The sequence below is a fragment of the Xyrauchen texanus genome, chromosome 3 (genome assembly GCF_025860055.1).
Source record: "Xyrauchen texanus isolate HMW12.3.18 chromosome 3, RBS_HiC_50CHRs, whole genome shotgun sequence".
Taxonomy (NCBI): domain Eukaryota; kingdom Metazoa; phylum Chordata; class Actinopteri; order Cypriniformes; family Catostomidae; genus Xyrauchen; species Xyrauchen texanus.
The window spans coordinates 47,733,200-47,755,711 of NC_068278.1; the positions used below are offsets into that span (position 1 = coordinate 47,733,200).

The window sequence follows — 22,512 nt, forward strand, 5'->3', positions numbered from 1 at the left end:
GTTTCAAGATATTTTCAAAGCACCGGTTCAACCGCAGTTTTTATCCCATGTGTCATCTCACTACAGTAGACAGATACTGTACACAGTGACAGTCTTGCAATCCTACATCCACGTTGTTGGCACCCCGTTAGTCTACTTCAAGCGACGCTACAATCTAGAACGCTCCATTATTAAAAACGAAACTGTTGACACTGCATTGTCGTTTACGTAGTTTCTTTAGCGATCCATACAGTATACAAGGTCTTATTCATCGTTTGCCATCCTCTATCTACCATAACGACATCTCGCTAGTTAGCTATTCAGCCTGAGCTCTATTAGCATCGGGCCTACATGACTCACAGATATATTTTTGTCCCGTTATGTTTGCTTTTCATCAGACATCATATCCTATCCGTGTTTATTTCTGCTTACCTCCCCCGCGTTCGTGGTGGCGGTGCTGGAAGTGGACGCCGCGCTGGGAGTGGGCGAGCGCTGCAGGGTAACCAGAGCCATGGATGATGAAAACCTCTCAGCAGCACAGCAGTCAATGTGTACAGGCTAAAGCGACTAGCGGATTTCCCCCCAGCAGCAACAACGCTAGATGTGCGGGGATTGTAGCTTCCAGCAAGCCGCGACTACAAAGCCCTCGATGGGACCGCTGTTAAAAGGCCATGGTTCTTGAGCCGCTGGTTGTTTGTGGCGCTGGTTCCGCTTTGACATGAGCTGGGTGATGATGGTGGTGCGCTCACTCATTCACTGCTGCATGTGGCGAATCACAAACTACTTCTGAAAAGAGCAGGAATGATAGGTCCAGCAAAAATTTCCAGCCTAAAGTCTGTTTACAACCCACCCAAAAGGAGCTAAAAAAAACATAGGCTAAAATTACAAAATGTAGCCTAAATTATTATATATATTTTTTTATTTGCCTTTGTTATTATAACTTTTGCGACTGTACGGTTTCAATTACACAGCCCTCCCCATAATCTCCCTTTCTTCCAATAACATTCGCAGGCTGATTTAGAATGAAAAAAAAAATTATGATAAAAACAATTAGGGGGAGCAAAAATGTAACAATTTACTGCTGTTGCCTGATTACAATGTAATCTAATTACTTATGTAATCGTGATTAGCTACACATAATCCTTTCCCATGTAATCCCTGCATACACTGCTAGTGCATAATAAAAACTCCAGATTCATCTGCACTGAACTCTATTTTAGAGTGGATTGGATTTTATGGAGACTTTCAAAGAAAAAATCTAAAACTGGCCAAATTAGTAAAAAAAAAAAAGGTGTAGGATGTGCAAAAGGATCTTAAAGGATTGAAAAATACATGTTCTTCATTGGCTTGTATATGGTTCCATAAAGAACCTTTAACATACACAAGCCCTTTCCCATCTACAGTCCTGAACTTTTCCTTTAGTATCTTTCTAGATGAGAACTCTTACGAGGAACGGGACATCCAAGGGGACATTTCCCTGTTGCATTCTCATTGCCAAAAGTTACCACTGTAGTGTCGTAATCTAGTATCAAAATGTTTTCTTCTGACGTAGTTGAAATGCACGATTCAGTATTAACAACAACAACAATGAAATGAACAACACTGACGGAGGATGCCTGGATCTGAGTTACACTTTTGTTAAAGCCGTTTTACATGAGCTTTGGCTGCAGCCGAAAAAGTAGGCAGCTGAAAAATCCCCCCAAAACGGCTCAGAGGAACAGTGTTGATGTTCCTTAGGTGCAAAAGCGAAGAAAAGTACTAATCCTGGGGGAAAGTATAAAGTGAGCTTTAGTACTGCCAGTGGGAAAACTGCCTTTTGTAGCTGAACATTTTTCTTTTCATTGAAAAGCTCTTGGGGGATCCAAAAATGGATCATCTATGGCATTGTTACGAAACCCTCTGTTTGAAACCTTTATCTTTTATCGTGTAAATGGTTAGAAATGCATATGGATGGACTGATCAAAATTGAGGCTTTGAGTTTTTTTAGAAAAGCTTGGTTGAAGGGATGTTGCAAGCTGCTGGCACCTCTCATGACATAATATTGGGAGGAGACTTTAATCTTTTGATGGACTCAGTCCTTGATCATAGTGAAGCAGTGCAGTTTTGGTTATTTAGGGCAAGACAGTCATATTACGACTTTTCATGAAATCGGAAAAACAGAAATTTCATAGTTATTCTAAACTTTCAAATTATTAAAATGTTAGGAATACAACCTGAAATACTGTATCCTATGATGACCTGAGGTTTGTGATGTTTCATCAGTGTTGATGATCTATCAAGCTATATGATAAGATTAGTTTTTGATTATGGATGTATGATATATGGTACTAAATCAGTAATATTATTACAAATCTTAGATAGAATACAATACAGAGCTATTAGGATGTGTTTAGGGGCAGTTAAATCAACACCGATTAATGATCTGCTATTGAGGCAAATGAAATACCACTTCATTTGAGTTTGCATAGAGTGAAACTCTCTTTGGTATGCTGTACATCTTTGAAGAGTTATGCTGGAAGCCATATTGCTACTGATGTTTTAAATAACTGTTGGGAGTATGTAAATAAAACAGGAAGGTGATTTGGGTGGGTCATAAATCCTCTTAAAGAAAAGTATCAGATTCTAGGCATAGGATGTACCATTTTGTCTGTATGGCGAAAAGCACCATCGTGGATAATTCCTGATATAAATATTGACTTGGAGATATAAGATAAAAGAAGGGAATGGGAGGGTATGGGTAAAGTTAAATATAATGTAAACAAACAAATCTAGGGAGGATTTTATGCAAATGCTCCAATATATACAGATGGATCAAAAGACCCAAACCTAGGGATTATAGAAGTGGGAGTATATCTTCCAGACACTGTACCAGAGTTTAAAATCAGAAACTTTGGGAGGTTAACGGATGGGACATCAGTGTACACTACAGAGTTGGTCGCCTTTGCTATATTGAAAGCACTACAACTAAACATGACATACAGTTTTACCTTGTGAATTTCACTGGGATTTTTTTATGTACAGTAATTTCAAATCAAATGATTGCAACACACTCCAAAAACGTTGGGACTGTCGAGTGTTTACCACTGTGAAACATAATTTGTTCTTATAACACTTTTTAAGCATTTAGGCACTGAAGACACAAGTTTGTTACAGGGTCTTTATTGCCGTATCTGTGCGCTTCATAATGCACCACACAAACTCAATTGGAGATGGTCAGTACTGCAGGCAGGCAAATCTATCACCCACACTCTATGCTTATTCTGACAGTATGTGGTTTAAAGTTGTCCTGCTGAAAATGCTGTGACGTTCCTGGAAATGATGGTGCGGATGGCAGTATGCTGCTCCAAATTTTGTACATATCTGTCTACGTTCATGGTTTTCTCACAGATGTGCGAGTTACCCATGCCATGGGCACTGATACACCCCTGGCCTATACAGACACTGGCTTTTGTACCTGATACTGATAATAGCTTGGATGGCCCTTTTCCTCTTTGGCTTTGTTTTTCAAAAACTATTTGAAACGTGGACTCTTCAGACCAAAAAACATGGTTCCATTGTTCTACTTTCCTTCTAAGATGAGACTGAGCCCAGAGAAGTCAGCAGCGCTCCAGGACATTGTTGATGTAGGGCTTCTACTTTGCATAGTAAATCTTAACTTGCATCTGTGGATGCAGCAGTGAATGGTGTTGACTAACAAAGGTTTACTAAAGTAATCCCAAGCATGTTCATGATATCCATTACAGATGAATGGTGTTTTTTAAGACAGTGATGTCTGAGGGATCAGAGATCACTCACATTCATAAATGGTTTTGTCTTGTCCTTTACACACCGAGATTTGACCATATTCCTTAAATCTTTTTACTATAATGTGCTGGATAGGTATAGGATGAAAGGCCCAAAATCCTTTATATTTGCCTTTGTGGAACATTGTTCTCAAAGTGCTTGATTATTTGCAGAAGGATCTGTTGGTATATTGACACGTCTCGAATGATCCTTGCTCTTGAAGGACTAGGCTGTTTTTGGAGGCTCCTTATATACTATGATATAATTGCTTCACCTGTTTAACATCTTCCGTTTCAAATTGCCTTGTTATTTTAACTTGTCAAATTGTTATTAGTCCATCCATCCATCCATCTTCAACCGCTTATCCGAAGTCGGGTCGCGGGGGCAGATGCTCCAGCAGGGGGCCCCAAACTTCCCTATCCCGAGCCACATTAACCAACTCTGACTGGGGGGCCCCGAGGCGTTCCCAGGCCAGTGTGGAGATGTAATCTCTCCACCTAGTCCTGGGTCTTCCCCGAGGCCTCCTCCCAGCTGGACGTGCCTGAAACACCTCCCTAGGGAGGCGGCCAGGGGGCATCCTTACCAGATGCCCAAACCACCTCAACTGACTCCTTTCAACGCAAAGGAGCAGCGGCTCTACTCCGAGCTCCTCACGGATGACTGAGCTCCTCACCCTATCTCTAAGGGAGAAGCCCGCCACCCTTCTGAGGAAGCCCATTTCGGCCGCTTGTACTCGCAACCTAGTTCTTTCGGTCATGACCCAACCTTCATGACCATAGGTGAGGGTAGGAACAAAAATTGACCGGTAGATCGAGAGCTTTGCCTTTCGGCTCAGCTCTCTTTTCGTGACAACGGTGCGATAGAGCGAGTGCAATACCGCCCCCGCTGCCCCGATTCTCCGGCCAACCTCCCGCTCCATTGTCCCCTCACTCGTGAACAAGACCCCGAGGTACTTGAACTTCTTCACTTGGGGCAAAACCTCATTCCCTACCTGGAGTACGCACTCCATCGGTTTCCTGCTGAGAACCATGGCCTCAGATTTAGAGGTGCTAATCCTCATCCCAGCTGCTTCACACTCGACTGCCAAGCGATCCAGTGAGAGCTGAAGGTCACGGACCGATGATGACATGAAGACAACATCATCTGCAAAAAGCAGCGATGAGATCCCCAGCCCACCGAACCGCACACCTTCCCCACCCCGACTACGCCTCGATATCCTGTCCATGAATATCACAAACAGGATTGGTGACAAATCGCAGCCTTGGCGGAGACCAACCCCCACATGGAATGAACTCGACTTCGTGCCAAGGACCCGGACACAGCTCTCGTGCCGAGGACCCGGACACAGCTCTCTCTAATTGTTATTAGTCTTAATTAAATTTCCCTATCTTTTTTGGAGTGTGTTGCAATCATATGATTTGAAAAGACTACATTAAAACAAAACTATGAAATTCACAAGGTGAAACATCATATAATGTTTAGTTGTAGTGCTTTCAATATAGCAAAGTGTGAATATACAGTAATTTACAAATAACTCCTTTTTTCTTTTATTAGCATTTTTCATACTGTCCCAACTTTTTTGGAATTGGGGTTGTGAAATGTCGAAGGAAGCACTTAAATTAGATAATATAAGCTTTACAGTCGATTCAAGCAGGGCGGAAGGGAAACATTTGATTTTAGAAGCTTGCTATTACAAATGGCAGAAGTACTGGGATACATGTCAGACTGCCAGACATTTCCATCAAATACAATGCAATGTAAGGCAATGTATATACATAACATGGATTTATGTGATACATGCCTGGAAATGGAAACTGTTGAGCATGTTTTAATTCAATGTATCAAATATGAATAGGGAAGAACTGAACTTATAAGAGAACTGCAAGTTTCAAAATGTACAGAATATAATATATATTTTAAATATTAGATCAGGAACTGGTAAAACAGTAAAAGCAATACTGAGATTTAAAAAAATAAAATAATGGCCTTTAAAAAAAGAATAATAGGAAATCATCCTTTTAATTATCCTCGTCACACGCCAGATCAGTAGGTGGCGGCATGCATCTATTTAGCTGGATTGCAGCCCGCTAGTAAACTCACAGAAGAGGACGAACATAGAATTGGAAATGTAAAACGGAGGGAAATATTTTGGCATCATGGCGCAAATTGGTAGACTGGACGAATATAACCCGGAAAATGAATGTTGGTCAGCGTACATCGAACGTGTGGAACTGTACATCATAGCAAACGATGTGGACGATACAAAGAAAGTAGCGACTTTGCTTAGTGCTATGGGTGCGTCAACGTATGGATTGTTACGAAACTTGGTTTATCCGGAGAAGCCAAAAGATAAAACGTTTGAGGAGATAGTGGACATTCTCAAATCTCACTTCGAAACACAGCCGTTGGTTGTTGCTGAACGTTTTCTCTTTCAAAGTTGCGCACAAAAGCCCCATGAGACTGTGTCCCAATATGTTGCCAAACTTAAACAATGCGCATCGAAGTGTGAGTTCGGCGCAAATTTGGATGAAGCTCTGCGCGACTGTTTTGTTAGTGGAATGCAAAATAAATCTTGCCAGCGAAGACTGCTTTCGGAGCACAGGCTCACATTTTCACGAGCACTTGAGATCGCTCTCAGTATGGAAACCGCTGATCGGGACCCGAAACAGAGAGAGCTTGATTGTTCTGCAGCGACCATGCAAAAGGTAAAAAGCAGCAAAAATTATGCTATCGAATAATAAAAAGAACTAATATTTTAAAAACTCTAAATGTTATAACTGTTAGTATAGTATATTTTTCAATATTCTAGTATGTTTCTTATATATCAAAATACTTATATGAGTTTCCTTGCCTTTGTGTGACCCAGGAGAGAGCATATGAGGTTCTCTGAGCTTACGCTACGGGAAAGATTCATCTTTTCTGAGATATTGAAGCCAAAAAATTATCCTTAATTTTTGTATCCATTGTCAACGCAGTGCGGCAGCTGCACTATAGAATCAATTCCATGCCACATATATTTGCAAAAATATAAAGTATTGCAAAATAAAATAAAGTTTTGCAAAACAAAAAAAGTATTGAGCAAACAAAAAAAAAATTTTTTTTAAACACAAATTAAGTATCACAAACGTAAAATAAAGTATCGAGAGAAAAAAAGAAAGTTTTGCAAACAAAAATAAAGAATTGCAAAATATAAATAAAATATAGCAAAAACCAAGATGTAATTAATTGCAAAAATCAATGACTGTTGTAAAATAATCTAAAGATCTTTTATCCTTTTTTATCTCTGCAACAGATATTTAGGCAGCAATGATTTTGCCACACATCTTTTTCTTTGCAACGCTCCTTTTAATCTGCATTTCCATCACGTGTGAGCTCGTGATACCGTTTTGCCTTTGCGCTTCACTTTTCTTTGCGTTTCACTTTATGGCACTGTTTTGACGTGGGGGTGGAGTCAGGGGATTGGGGCGTGTACAACGGGCTCAGTGATGCCTCTCTGGAAGTTACGTCATTAGCTTGAGACACGGATCAAACATCATGGCTGAGCACAGGTATGCAGGTGGATCTCAGGTATATAAAGTTGATTGTTTAAGGAAACTCATTTTAAAATATTCAATGGGGTATACCCGTCAAGTGAATTTTTAAGACAACGGTTTAATTTTGAAGAAAATGCCTGTACTTTTTGTCAAATTGACAGAGACGTTCTGATCATCTTTTTTTCTCGTTTTTCTTCAAATACTTTTTGGGAAAATATGTCTTATTGGTTGGAATCAAAGATTCACTCACTGCCCACTTTTGCTAGGAAACATGTTATGTTTGGAGTGCTGTTGGACGAGAAAAGAAATGAATTTCTTATTAATGTAATGTTGATACTGGGCACATTTTTCATTCAGAAGTCCAAATGTATGAAGACGAAACCTTATTTTTCTGTATTTAAAAGAGAATTGTAATTTCTTTCCAGCGTTGGAATGTATGTAAAGTAAAAAGGCCCAGAAATTGGCTGGAATAATAAGAGACCTTGAGCTCTTAAAAGAGGAATAAAGAGACCCCTCTGTATTTGTATTTTATACATTTAATTTATTTATTTTAACTGATATGTGCTTTGCTTAATACTCATTTACCTGTACTTACCAATGCCATTGTAGATGTACATTCTGTTTTTTGTTCTGTTCTTGGTGTTCAATAAAAAAAAAAAAAAAAAATTGTTTCCTTTTATTTAATTAGCATTAAATGTGCTTTAACAGCGTTTGATAAAGAAGTTAGAGATCAGTTAAAGCGGTGGATTTATTAGCCATACTCGCTAACATAGCCAGCATCTGCAGTTTATTCTCTCTCAATTGATTGGACTATTGATTGATTCTTATGTTTACTTTATAGATTATAATTGTCTATACCATAGTATGTTGTCTTCTAAAAAAATGTAAACTCCATATTTAAAAATATATAAATAGATGTTACATTATCACTGTTAAAGGAGACAATAAATAGATTACAAATAAAAATTTAAACGATCGTAACAAATAAGCATCCCAGGAAACGATCTACAAACAATAAAAGAACATGACTTATGTTAATTGTGCAAAAGCAAAACAAATTTAACAGATTGATTCTTAAGAGTAGGTGCTGATAACCTGGTTATATCCTGCTGATTATACTCGAGGCAGAGAAACAGCAGGAGAAAGCTGTTGTTGTTGCTGCTGACCCGCCTGAATATGACCGAAGATTTGAGTCAGAACACTAATAAGATTCGTCACGACATCTGGATATTCTCTCTGCTAAATGTGACATGGCAAATCATTACATGAGATGACCTAGATACACGTACATTTACTGTGAGCATTGTAAGAACTTAAGTAGCTTGTGAACAGGTTCGTTGAGCAATGGAGGAGTCAGGAGACAGCGAAGCAGGTTTGAAATCAGCACTTTAATTTCTTTCACGAACATACGACGGTCACCGCCGTAGAAATGTAAACATAAACAAAACAATATCACACTCAGTCTGTGGCGCTTTCTGGATCCACACTCTCTCTCTCGACACTTGGCGTCCCTTTAAATGTCTCTCTCCGTATCACTACAACAAGACACAGGTGTTAGAGATAATTACAAACCAGGTGACAAGCCTTACCGCTCTCTCTCTCTCTCCCGCAGACTGACACACGACCACGCCCCCCATGCCACATAGCTGTATAACGCAGGGTTAAGAATATAGGGGATGTGAACATTTTATATTTCAAAACTTTATTTTTAAAGACAGAACACATGCACGTTTGTTACGATCGTTTAACTTTTTATTTGTAATCTATTTATTGTCTCCTTTAACAGTGATAATGTTACATCTAAATATGGAGTTTACATTTTTTAGAAGACAACATACTATGGTATAGACAATTATAATCTATAAAATAAACATAAGAATCAATCAATAGTCCAATCAATTGAGAGAGAATAAACTGCAGATGCTGGCTATGTTAGCGAGTATGGCTAATAAATCCACCGCTTTAACTGATCTCTAACTTCTTTATCTGAAGCAAACGCTGTTAAAACACATTTAATGCTAATTAAATAAAAGGAAACAATCAACTTTATATACCTGAGATCCACCTGCATGCCTGTGCTCAGCCATGATGTTTGATCCGTGTCTCAAGCTAATGACGTAACTTCCAGAGAGGCATCACTGAGCCCGTTGTACACGCCCCAATCCCCTGACTCCACCCCCACGTCAAAACAGTGCCATAAAGTGAAACGCAAAGAAAAGTGAAGCGCAAAGGCAAAACGGTATCACGAGCTCACACGTGATGGAAATGCAGATTAAAAGGAGCATTGCAAAATAATTAGTAGGCATTGCAAAGAAAAAGATGTGTGGCAAAATCATTGCTGCCTAAAAATCTGTTGCAGAGATAAAAAAGGATAAAAGATCTTTAGATTATTTTACAACAGTCATTGATTTCTGCAATTAATTACATCTTGATTTTTGCTATATTTTATTTATATTTTGCAATTCTTTATTTTTGTTTGCAAAACTTTCTTTTTTTCTCTCGATACTTTATTTTACGTTTGTGATACTTAATTTTTGTTTTAAAATTTTTTTTTTTTGTTTGCTCAATACTTTTTTGTTTTGCAAAACTTTATTTTATTTTGCAATACTTTATATTTTTGCAAATATATGTGGCATGGAATTGATCCCATACTGCAGACCTTGAGCGAGCTAGCTAGCGAGCTCATAGGTTGCTCTGCGGCAACTGCTGCAGCCTATAGACGAGCTTGGGCGAACTCGCATCCAATGAGAGGCGTCCGCGCGCTCACTGCATCAAAGCCCGCCAAAATGGGCGTGACTAGAGTGCATATAAGCGTAGTTCGTAGGCTGGAACCTTGATTTTCATCTCTTCAGCAAAGCTCTCCGCATCGCTGACCTGGAAGCCGCGTCGCCGTTTGAGGGGCATCTAGCAAGCGTGGACAGCGCTAGAAGAAGCCGGCCGTCTCAGCCACCTTCAGCCATCCTGCGAGCTACGCCATCCGACGACGTATCCTTTTATTAAGCAAGCTAGTTCTCACGAACTATTCACAAAAGAGTACGAGCGTCTTTTTCAAGATGCCTCGCTCCACTTGCGCCTCATGTCGCGCCCTTCTCAGCACAGGAGACCGCCACATTATCTGCGCTCTCTGCCTGGGACTGGGGCACGCAGAGCTTGCCCTCACTGAGGGCGGATGCGATTTCTGCGAGGAGCTACCGATGTCGACCCTGCGGGCTCGACTCGAAGCGGTCAAAGCAGAAACCGCCGCGCCGCCTTACCCTCAGCCGCGCAGGAAGAAGCGCCGCTCACAAAGGCTGCCGGAAACTGTGGTTGAAGCGACTGCCTCGCCGGAGCCTCTCCCTCGAGCATCGCTTTCACCCTCCCCGCCCCGGACGCCAGCAGTTGCCGCCGAGCGGCCGCGACTGCTGCCATCTCGGATGACGAGCGGAGGATAAGGGCCGCTGTTCCATCATGGCTTCGGACAGCGAGGAGTGGACAGGCTCCCAAGCCTCCTCCTCAGCCCAGGAATCCAGCAGGACCCGCGCCGGAGTCGAAGGGGAGTTAACACGCCTCCTCACACAGGCCGCCGACCGCCTCGGGCTCGAGTGGTCACCGCCCCTGAGCAGGCACCCAACAGACTCGACGGCTGCTTTCTTCAAAGCCATCGCCGCTCTACACCTGCGGCCCGGCCGCTCCCTTCCTGCCGGAATTACATACGGAGCTTGCAAAGTCGTGGAACGCCCGTTTTCAGCCAGGACCCGTTCACACGTCTCCACCTCTCTCGCGTCGGTGGACGGCGCCACTGAGAGAGGCTACTCCTCCATCCCCCGGTCGAGGACTCGGTAGCAGCACACCTTTGTCCGCCCTCCGCGAGATGGCGTTCCAAGCCTGTGCTCCCGTCTAAGGCCTGCAGAGCGACTTCCGCCTATGTTGGCCGCGCCTATTCCGCCGCCGGCCAAGCCGCATCTGCTCTGCACTCAATGGCCGCTTTACAGATCCTACAAGCAGACCTTCTTCGGAGTGGGATGAGAAAGGCAGGCACCCAGATGCTGTTACTGATCTACGGCGCGACAGACCTCGCCCTTCGCGCTACCAAAGCTGCAGCCCAAGCTCTAGGGAAGTGCATGGCCTCGCTGACTGTGACCGAGAGACACTTATGGCTAACACTAGCCGACATGGGAGAAGCAGAGCGCTCCACGTTCCTCAACGCACCGCTCTCTCCAACCGGTCTCTTCGGCTCCGCGGTGAGTGGCATTGTTGACCGCTTCTCAGAAGTCCAGAAAGCCACCCAAGCCATGAACCTCTTCCTGCCGCGTCGCGCTAGCTCCTCTGCAGGCCGCTCACGTGATCAGCCTCCTGCACGAGCCTCTTCATAGCGCCCAGTTCAACAATCTCAGACTTCTCAGCGTCGACAGGGCGGCCGCCTCGATCAGCGCTCAGACAGCCGCCGCAGACCGCCTCCCCGCGGGCCTCGATCTAAGGTAACGCTGAAACCCGAGCAGCCGAAGTCTTCCTAACTGTGTTGAACAAACGACGGCTCAGTCCGCCGCGGCCGGACCACTGTCAAAGCTTTACCCCCTGTCAGTCCCCTTCTCTCAGGCTACTACAGTGGTGAATTTAGCAGCCAACAAGCCGGTGACACTGCCCGCTTGCTCAGCACTCAAACGCCGCTTTCACGGCGACCCAAATAAATCTTGTAAAGAGCAAACATGTCTTATGTGTAGAAAAAGTGCCCACAACCCAGTGTTCGCCCCTACACACAAGCATAACACATCCCGTGCTCCCTATCAGAGCACGCTCTCATAAAGCGGTTACTGAACCGCTCGAAGCGCCAGAGTCAATGAAGGCGCTCACAAATGCGTCGCGCGCTACCATTCTCTGCCCGCTCTGTCACACGACCAGCCCTATTTGTAGAAAATGTGCCCACAATCCAGTGTTCACTTCTGCACACAAGCACTGCATGTCTCGTGTCCCCTCCAGAGCACGCTCACATAAAGCGGTTACGAACCGCTCGAGCGCTAGAGTCAGTAAATGCGCCCACAAATGCGTGCGCGCTCCATTCTCTGCCCGCTCTGTTACACGGCCAGCAACCATTCCTCTGTGTGTAAGTCCCGTGCCCATGACTATGCTTGCGCATCACGTAACAGATGTGACTCTTTCCCCATTCATTCCAATCGGAAGTCACTCACAAAACAGCCTGTTCATGCTGTCTGCGAGCAATCATGCATGAACACACTAAACGCAGCTCACACATTTTGTTCAGCTCTGTGTGCGGCAATCAGAGCTGAATTGGCCATTCACCCTCTAGCGTTACGCTTCAAAGCGTGGGAAGCTATTCCAGGGATATCCAAGTGGGTGTTAAGCACAATACAACAGGGCTATTTGCTACAGTTCGATCGCCGCCCCTCGCTTCAGAGCTGGCTCGAAACCACTGTGAACACGGAAGCAGCGTGCATGCTTGGTTCAGAAATAGCAAGCCTTCTGTGCAAAGGGCCATAGAAAAAGTGCCACCCTCTCTGAGCGAAGTCGGGGCTTTACAGCCGTTATTTTCTTGTTCCCAAGAAAGACGGCGGCCTCAGACCCATATTAGATCTCAGGGTTTTGAACAAGGTGCTTGCAAAAAGACCGTTCAAAATGCTTACAATCAGGAAACTCCTCGCGCATGTGCGCCAGGGGACTGGTTTATTTCTCTCGATCTGAAAGATGCATACTTTCAGATTCAGATAAATCCCGTCACAGGCCATTCTTGAGATTCGCTCGACGGCCAGGTTTATCAATACACCGTCCTTCCGTTCGGCCTGTCCTTAGCTCCCCGTACTTTCACGAAGTGCATGGATGCGGCGCTCGCACCCCTGCGGAGTCAGGGTTTGCGAATTCTGAACTATTTGGACGACTGGCTGATTATGGCTCAGTCACATATGGAGCTTCTGTCTCACAGAGCAGTTCTCCTCAGCCATCTGAACAGTTTGGGTCTTGCAGTCAATTGGACCAAGAGCTCACTACAGCCCAGTCAGACCATTTCCTTCCTGGGAATAGAACTAGACTCCGCGGCAATGACGGCTCGCTTATCTACACAGCGCGCACGCCGTGTTCAGCGACTAGCCGCATCTTTTCAGATGAACAGCCTCACGCCTCTGAAGAAATTCCAGAGAGTGCTAGGTTACATGGCCTCAGCCGCAGCAGTACTTCAGCTAGGTTTACTGCACATGCGCCCGCTTCAGCATTGGCTAAACACCCGCGTCTCGCCGGGCTTGGGCCACAGGCCGCCAGCCCATCAAGGTGACTCAGACCTGCATATCAGCTCTGCAGCCCTGGACAGTGGCCGAATGGTATCAGCGGGGAGTGACAATGGGAGCTGTATCTCGCCGAAAAGTCATCTCGACAGACGCGTCCAACACGGGTTGGGGCGCGGTCTGCGAGGGCTCTCCGGTTTTCGGCATATGGTCAGTTCAGGAAAAGCTCCTTCACATAAATTGTCTGGAAATGATAGCGGTCGAGTACGCGCTCGGCGCTTTCTCCCGGTCATTCAGGGTCACCACGTCCTGGTCCGTTCGGACAACAGATCTGTGGTATCCTACCTAAACCGTCAGGGCGGTGTCAGATCCAGGAACCTTTTCCATCTGACAAAACGCATACTGAGTTGGTCCCAGTGCCACCTGCGCACGCTGAGGGCGACGCACGTGCCAGGCCACCTGAACGACGGCCCGGACAGACTGTCCAGAGACAATATTCCCCCAGGGGAATGGTCCCTGCACGCTCAAACAGTCCAGACGTTATGGCACCTATTCGGCAGAGCAGAGATAGACCTCTTTGCGTCCAAAGAGAACTCTCACTGCCCAATATTTTTCTCGAAAAGCGAGGACGCGCTGGCCCAGACGCCCGCTTTACGCCTTCCCTCCCGTCTCGCTATTGCCACAGGTAATGCAGAGGATCAGGGAAACGCGTCACTCGGTGCTCCTCATAGCCCCGCGTTGGGAGAATCAGACATGGTTCCCGGAGCTTACGCAGCTGTCACTGACAGCGCCGTGGCCCATCCCAGTGAGAGCAGATCTCCTCTCTCAAGCTCGCGGCACAATCTGGCATCCCCACCCAGAGCGCTGGCGCTGCATGCGTGGGTGATCAACGACTACCCATCGCTCTGCCAGAAGGAGTAATAAACACCATCATACACGCTAGAGCCCCTTCCACGAGAAGACTCTATGCGTCAAAATGGTCTGTGTTCTCAAAATGGTGCACCGACAGAGACCTGGACCCACGGACATGTGGGGTGTCGTCGCTGCTCGTATTTCTACAAGAGCTGCTGGATAAGGGCAGATCCCCATCCACGCTCAAAGTGTATGTGGCGGCCGTTGCGGCGTTCGCTGAACCCCTGCACGGCCAGTCATGGGGTAAAAACGAGCTGGTCATCCGCTTCCTCAGGGGAGCTAGAAGGATGAACCCCCGCGCCCCATCGGTTCCTATCTGGGATCTTTCTATAGTTCTCGAAACTATGAAAGCCCCCCTTTCGAACCACTTCAATCCGTGGATTTGAAATACCTTTCACTCAAAACCGTTTTTCTGACTGCCCTGTCATCAGTCAAACGTGTGGGAGACCTTCATGCGCTGTCTGTCAGCGCTGCGTGTCTTGAGTTTGGACCAAGTGACTCCAAGGTCATTTTAAAGCCTAGACACGGCTATGTTCCCAAGGTGATCGGTACTCCTTTCAGAGCACAGGTCATTTCCCTATCGGCGCTGCCAGCACCGGATAGCGAACGCGACGCCAATCTCCTTTGCCCGGTCAGAGCACTGAGATTGTATACTGCGCGCTCCGCTGCTTTCAGACGCTCCGAGCAGCTTTTCGTTTCGTTCGAGGGCGCACCAAAGGTCTCGCCGCCTCGAAACAGACACTATCTAGATGGATAGTGGACGCTATTGCTGCTGCATACGCGTCAAAAGACCTGCCATGCCCGTTGGGCATTAGGGCTCACTCCACTAGAGGCATGGCATCCTCGTGGGCATGGTCCAGCGGAATTTCCATTCACGACATATGTGTGGCAGCGGGATGGACTTCCCCTCCACCTTTGTCAGATTTTACAATATGGAAGTGCCCGCTCTGCAGGCAAAACTACTAGCGGTTTAATACGCTACAGCTCCCCTGGTGAGCTGCACTGATGGGACACATTCCACACAGACCGGCACCGCCGCTCTGTCGTTCCCGTCCTACTATGTGCTTATGTATTACACAATCAATGACCCGCATTCTTGCCGGCCAAATATTATTTCCCCACTCATAAGGGCTCCCCGGGTCCCCATTAATTCCCTGGGGCTTATACAGTGGATGCTTGGCGCGCACGGCGTTGACAATGGGTTCCCGTAGCGTAAGCTAGCTTACGCAATACGAGAGAACCTCTCGTAAGAGAACGTATCGGTTACCTAACGTAACCTCGGTTCTCTCTAGATGAGGGAACGAGTATTGCGTAGCCGGCCGTGCTCGCGCCACGAGCGACTTTTCGCTTCAGTCAATGAAAACCAGGGTTCCAGCCTACGAACTACGCTTATATGCACTCTAGTCACGCCCATTTTGGCGGGCTTTGATGCAGTGAGCGCGGACGCCTCTCATTGGATGCGAGTTCGCCCAAGCTCGTCTATAGGCTGCAGCAGTTGCCGCAGAGCAACCTATGAGCTCGCTAGCTAGCTCGCTGAAGGTCTGCAGCTGCCGCACTGCGTTGACAATGGATACAAAAATTAAGGATAATTTTTTGGCTTCAATATCTCAGAAAAGATTAATCTTTCCCGTAGCGTAAGCTAGCTTACGCAATACTCGTTCCCTCATCTAGAGAGAACCGAGGTTACGTTAGGTAACCGATACGTTACTAAAATTGTTGTTGCTGCAGAGGCCACAAAGAGCACCCAGCTGTAACAAAATAATGAGACTAAGGACCTTGAAGATAGACTAAAGCCAAGTTTCTACCAGTAAAAAGATATCAAAAGGCTCTGTGAGATAATGGTGGTAAATAGTATCCATTGGTTACAAAAATAACAAAGGGGCACAGAAATGAGGTAATGCCAGAAAACAAACTGTATAGAAGAGGAGGTTTTGGACTAAGACAGTCAGAACGGACAGCTGGCCGGTCTCATGTTTGTTGGTGTTCAATAAACTACAACTTTGGCATCTGGAACTCAAGACTCCGAGAGTTTTCTTACAACGTAGAGAGATTCATCGTGATATTCCACGACATTAGCCGTGTTGGAAAGCTACTTAAAAGATTTAGCTAAGCTACCAACTAGCCTACTGAACAGACACATTTGTTAATTCCGGGTTCAATACAGGTTAAATGTACACTCAGTAATTTTTTCCTCATTAAAAAAGTTTAACTTCTAAAGACATGAATTGTAATTTTGCAATATATGTAGGAAATCGTGACCACTTACATTAGAATGAAGACCCCAGTCATATCAATAACTTTATAAAAGCTGTTTTATTCTACATGGAGAGGGTTCGCCATGTTAGAATCACTGAATACTCGCTTAATATATGTAACCGTCCTGTTATTTGACATTTTCACTCATTGATTTCAAGTAATCATGGCTGACTCTGAATACTAAATTTCTATAATGGCATCTGAAACTGAAAGCCATTTGATTTTAAATGAAATACTACATCCAAGCTGCTAGGTGTTAGTGTAAGTCCAAGATGACACAAAGACAAAAGTTACTGAGTGCACCTTCTCAATATTGCATAAAATTGATTACCACAAAAATTAATTTAGACTTGCCACTCTTTTTCTAAAAAAATAAATAAGTAATCTGGGTTCCAGTGAGGCACTTATGGATGTGAATGGGCCAATCCATAAACATTAAAATACTCACTATTTCAAACAGCCACAAGACACAAACAATATGCATGTTAACATGATGTTTGAGTGATAAAATCACTTACTAACCTTTTCTGTGTAAAGTTATATTCAACTTTAATCTACACTTTAGAGAAAGTAGCAAGTTACACTACAAACTACACAGTAAAAGTACCTTGCTACATTTTTTTTTTTTCAACCAGAGGCAGTCATAGACAAAGCATCTAAAAATCATATTCAGTTTAATGTTTATCAAAGCCATGACACATGAATACATTTGAATAATTTTTTTATTGACTTTAAAGCCATTTATTATTTGTACTTTTATGTTTACAATAGCTCTTCCATTTTTTATTTCATAATTAGGGCTGTCAATCGATTACATTTTTTAATCAAATTAATTACATGGTGTCCCGCTTAATTAATTGCGATTTAATCGCATATACAAATAATTGCTGAGAAATCCCCTCATATAACAATAATTCAATATATAATGATGAAATAATTATACATAGTTATCTTGAAATATTAAAAAATTGTGTGTGTGTGTGTGTGTGTGTATATATATATATATATATATATATATATATAAAATATTCAGATAATTAAATGCTTTACATTCTTGTGGCAGAAGAGTTAATCATTTAAAAGACAATACAAAAAGGGGCTTTACTACCATATTATTGAACATTAGGCAATAATTGCCATACAGTTCACAGCAATCCATTTCACAAGTGAATTTGTCAATCAGTTCAAGATTTATTATAAGGTCTTGTTTAAGGACCCGTCAATGTACACCTGTCTCAGACATGCTTTTGTAGCGTCTCGGGTGCATTGCGTCATAAACATACATTTTTAGGTCACTGTGTCAAGTTGAATATAGTTTAACTTGGAACACATCTTGAGATTTCTTAGTTTAGATTTGCGCTCCAAGTGTTTTGAACGCAAGAACGTAACGCATGTTACAGTAAAGATCTGTATGTTATGTGGATTTGTACAAAATTATCTTTAAAATACAGTGTCCTGAAAAGGGACGTTCCTTTTTTGCAGAGTTTATTTATATAATTAAAACCACAGCATTTGCGCTTTAATCTCAGCTCAGCTTTATTTATATCGCATTTAAAACAACAGAGTTGACCAAAGTGCTTCACAGTAATACAGTTTTACAAATACAAACACTAGTAGACTAAAAACAAACACTCCAAAACAGTGTCCTGCATTTCATTTGTCAGACTCAAAGGCCAGTGTAAAGGGATGAGATTTCAGATGTGACTTTTTGACGTTAAGTTTTCAATGATCACACTGGGCCATTTTGCAAACTGTTTATCCTTAAAAATGAAGCATCTGGCAAAAAACATGTCATAATAAAAGCACGATTCAAAATAAAATTTAGACACCTGAAATTGACAACATATATTACAACTGTATAGTAAAATGTAATAATAATAATAAATCAAATATCATTAAATGCAAAAACAAAATATATATATGTACACACACACACACACACACACACACACACACACACACACAGCACGTCGGGAAAGTATTCACAGGGCTTCACTTTTTCCACATTACAGCCATATTCCAAAATGGATTCAATTCATTATTTTCCTCACAATTCTACAAACAATACCCCATAATGACAATGTGAAAAAAGTTCTTGCAAATCTTTGCAAATTTATTATAATAAAAATCACATGTACATAAATATTCACAGCCTTTGCTCAATACTTTGTTGAAGCACTTTTGGCACCAATTACAGCCTCAAGTCTTTTTGTGTATGATGCTACAAGCTTGGCAGACCTATTTTTGGGCAGATTCTCCCATTCTTCTTTGCAGGACCTCTCAAGCTCCATCAGGTTGGATGGGGAGTGTCGGTGCACAGCCATTTTCAGATCTCTCCAGAGATGTTCAATCGGGTTCAAGTCTGGGCTCTGGCTGGCCCACTCTAGGACATTCACAGAGTTGTCCTGTAGCCACTCCTTTGTTAACTTGGCTGTGTGCTTGTCGTTGTCCTGTTGGAAGATGAACCTTTGCCCCAGTCTGAGGTCCACAACGCTTTGGAGAAGGTTTTCATCAAGGATATCTCTACAGTGCCGCGTTCATCTTTCCCTCGATCCTGACAAGTCTCCCAGTTCCTGCCGCTGAAAAACATCCCCACAGCAGGATGCTGCCACCACCATTCTTCACTGTAGGGATGATATTGGCCAGGTGATGAGCGATGCCTGGTTTCCTCCAGACATGACGCTTGCCATTCAGGCCAAAGAGTTCAATCTTTGTTTCATCAGACCAGAGAATTTTGTTTCTCATGGTCTGAAAGTCCTTCAGGTGCCTTTTGACAAACTCCAGGCAGGCTGTCATGTGCCTTTTACTGAGGAGTGGCTTCCATCTGGCCACTCTACTATACAGGCCTGATTGGTGGAGTGCTGTGCTTCTTCTGGAAGGTTCTCCTCTCTCCACAGAGAAATGCTGGAGCTCTGTCAGAGTGACCATCGGGTTCTTGATCACCTCCCTGACTAAGGCCCTTCTTCCCCGATCGATCCGTTTGGCCGGGCAGCCATCTCTAGGAAGAGTCCATTTACGGATGATGGAGGCCACTGTGCTCATTGGGACCTTCAATGTTGCAAAAAACTTTCTGTAGCCTTCCCCAGATCAGTGCCTGGATACAATCCTGTCTCGGAGGTCTACAGACAATTCCTTGGACTTCATGGCTTGGTTTGTGCTCTAACATGCACTATTAACTGTGGGACCTTATATAGACAGGTGTGGGACCTTATATAGACAGGTGTGTGCCTTTCTAAATCATGTCCAATCAACTGAATTTACTACAGGTGGACTACAATCAAGTTGTAGAAACATCTCAAGGATGATCAGTGGAAACAGGATGCACCTGAGCTCAATTTTGAGTGTCATGGCAAAGGCTGTGTATACTTATGTACATGTGATTTTTTTATTTTTTTCTTGTTTTTTTTATTTTTTTTATACATTTGCAAAGATTTCAAACAAACATCTTTCACGTTGTCATTATAGGGTATTGTTTGCAGAATTTTGAGGAAAATAATGAATTTAATCCATTTTGGAATAAGGCTGTAACGTAACAAAATGTGGAAAAAGTGAAGTGCTGTGAATACTTTCCGGATGTACTGTATACTGTGTATATATGTATGTATTTTATGTGGGTTCAACTATATTACATTTTTATTTTGTACTTCTAGTTTCATGTTACCATATATAAGGATGGAAGTTCCCCAGGACCTATTTCTCTTGGTGAAAATGAGTACAAATGCCCGATTTGTCATAAGGTTGGAGGGTATCCTTCTCTGGTGGCACATGTACAGACCCATGAGAAGTGTGCTGTAAAATGTAAAGGTAAGTTTTTTTAAAGTAGAAAATGGGACACAATCAGCATTTTGTCACTGAAATTAATCTAACTTCAGTATTAAAATTAAGGTTTCTTTTTTTTATAGATTTCTCTTATTGTCTTACAGGATATAAAATATATAAATGCCACCTAGGATGTGCAGGATGTGGGCACTATCACTGCAGCTTTTGCTTCCGAATTATAATTCGAAAAAATTTATTTAGTAACCATATACAGAAGTGTGCCACAGTCCACCTATCTACAGAGGCCCCAAATGTATGTTCAGGTCTTGGTGCCTTAAAACCAACTAGCTGTCCATCGGCCAACAACAGCTCACCAGTATCTACCAAGTGTGATCCTATCCCTTTAACATCCTCAACAAATTATCCTAAACCTTTAACAACAACTGGTCTGCCTGCAGCTTTTACTCTTTCACTAGCCCCCAGTACATCTGGGTCTTCTAGTCATTCTGCTACATGCATCAGACAGTTTGACCACAAAGCCTCTGAAACTCAGATTTCTTCCAGGACTCCACTTTTACTCAACTTCTTGACAGCCCCGAAGACTGCTGTTTTGTATCCCACAGTTACAATACCCTCTGACACTCAAAATAATGCATCAGTAAACCTAACCGAAAGCATTTCCACCTGTAACAAAAAAATAACTAAATCGATGCTTAAGAGAACAACATGCTGCTTTTGCAACAAGATTTTTAACAAGAAAAACATGAAGATTCACATTCAAAGACGTCACTCTTTGTCAAATCTAGATGTAAATTAGAGATGTGTGAGACTAGTCGACTAAATTTTTTTCTTTTTCTAGCTGACTGATAAATTGTTAAATTATCTTTTATTCTGTGAGTGTATGTCATGTTCTAGCTAGTTATTGGCTATTTGTCTTTTCCCGAACAGCTGTCATGTTTTGTTGTAGCTAGATCTTTTTCTTTTCTTTTTTTTCATAGACTTTGCTTGCCTGTTAATTATTTTCAGCAATGTGCTGAAATGAATCCAATCATTTACCATTATTCTACAGGTTTCTACAATTTCAATACGGTTATCTATTTTACAGCTGTACTGTAATTTCACAGTAAAGTACTGGCAGCACTGGTTCCAGCCATTTACCATTATTTTACAGTTTCAATACGGATTTCCATTTTACAGATGTACTGTAATTTCACTGTAATATACTGGCAGGAATAATATACTGGCAGGAATGGTTCCAGCCACTTACCGTTATTCTACAGGTTCAATACTGTTTTCCATTTTACAGATGTACTGTAATTTCACTGTAATATACTGGCAGGAATAATATACTGGCAGGAATGGTTCCAGCCACTTACCGTTATTCTACAGGTTCAATACTGTTTTCCATTTTACAGATGTACTGTAATTTCACTGTAATATACTGGCAGGAATAATATACTGGCAGGAATGGTTCCAGCCACTTACCGTTATTCTACAGGTTCAATACTGTTTTCCATTTTACAGATGTACTATAATTTCACAGTAATGTACTTTCCAGCCATTTACTACTATTCTACAGGTTCATTACTGTTTTCCATTTTACAGCTGTACTGTAATTTCACTGTTAAGCACTGGCAGGAATGGTTCCAGCCATTTACCGTTATTCTACAGATTCAATACTGTTTTCCATTTTATAGCTGTGTTGTAATTTCGCAGTAAAGTGCTGGCAGCTGGGTTTCCAGCAGTGTACCGTAATTCTACAGTGTTAATACAATATTCTTTATTACATCTTTTCTGCAATTACAATGTATATTACTTCCAGCAGATTCTCAAGCTAATAAAATGTATACAGATATACTTAAATATCTTAATTCAATATCTGTAATATTTCTATATACTGTCAAACACGTGGCAAATGCACAAAAGTAGTTTTTGAAAATAGAAAAAAAGGAAGATTGAGGTGTTTGTTCTTGTGCACTATTTATTAAAAACAAACCAAATACACTGAATCAACCAGCTGTATAATAAATATATATATATTACACGTGGGCGCTCTGACCCCAGCTTAGTTGGGATATGCG

At 42.7% G+C, this 22,512-nt stretch overlaps 2 protein-coding genes across 3 annotated transcripts in view; one reads left to right on the forward strand and one right to left on the reverse strand.

Moving 5' to 3' along the window:
- ssh1a (slingshot protein phosphatase 1a) overlaps window positions 1–599 on the reverse strand; it is a 51,691-nt gene extending 51,092 nt beyond the window's left edge. The window contains exon 1 of the mRNA XM_052104712.1: window positions 412–599. Coding sequence (XP_051960672.1) covers window positions 412–492 — 81 coding nt within the window. The 5' untranslated portion in view covers window positions 493–599. The remainder of the gene's footprint in view (window positions 1–411) is intronic.
- A 5,278-nt stretch (window positions 600–5,877) lies between these two features.
- On the forward strand, window positions 5,878–22,512 carry zgc:165409 (uncharacterized protein LOC797807 homolog). 2 transcript variants are annotated; one of them, XM_052107038.1, is made up of 3 exons: window positions 5,878–6,467; window positions 20,323–20,476; window positions 20,575–22,512. In XM_052107038.1, the coding sequence occupies exons 1-3, from the start codon at window positions 5,919–5,921 to the stop codon at window positions 21,246–21,248; spliced, it is 1,377 nt and encodes a 458-aa protein (XP_051962998.1). In that variant the 5' UTR covers window positions 5,878–5,918; the 3' UTR covers window positions 21,249–22,512. The 2 variants fall into 2 exon arrangements, with proteins under 2 accessions (XP_051962998.1, XP_051963005.1); XM_052107045.1 differs by having other exon boundaries at window positions 20,596–22,512.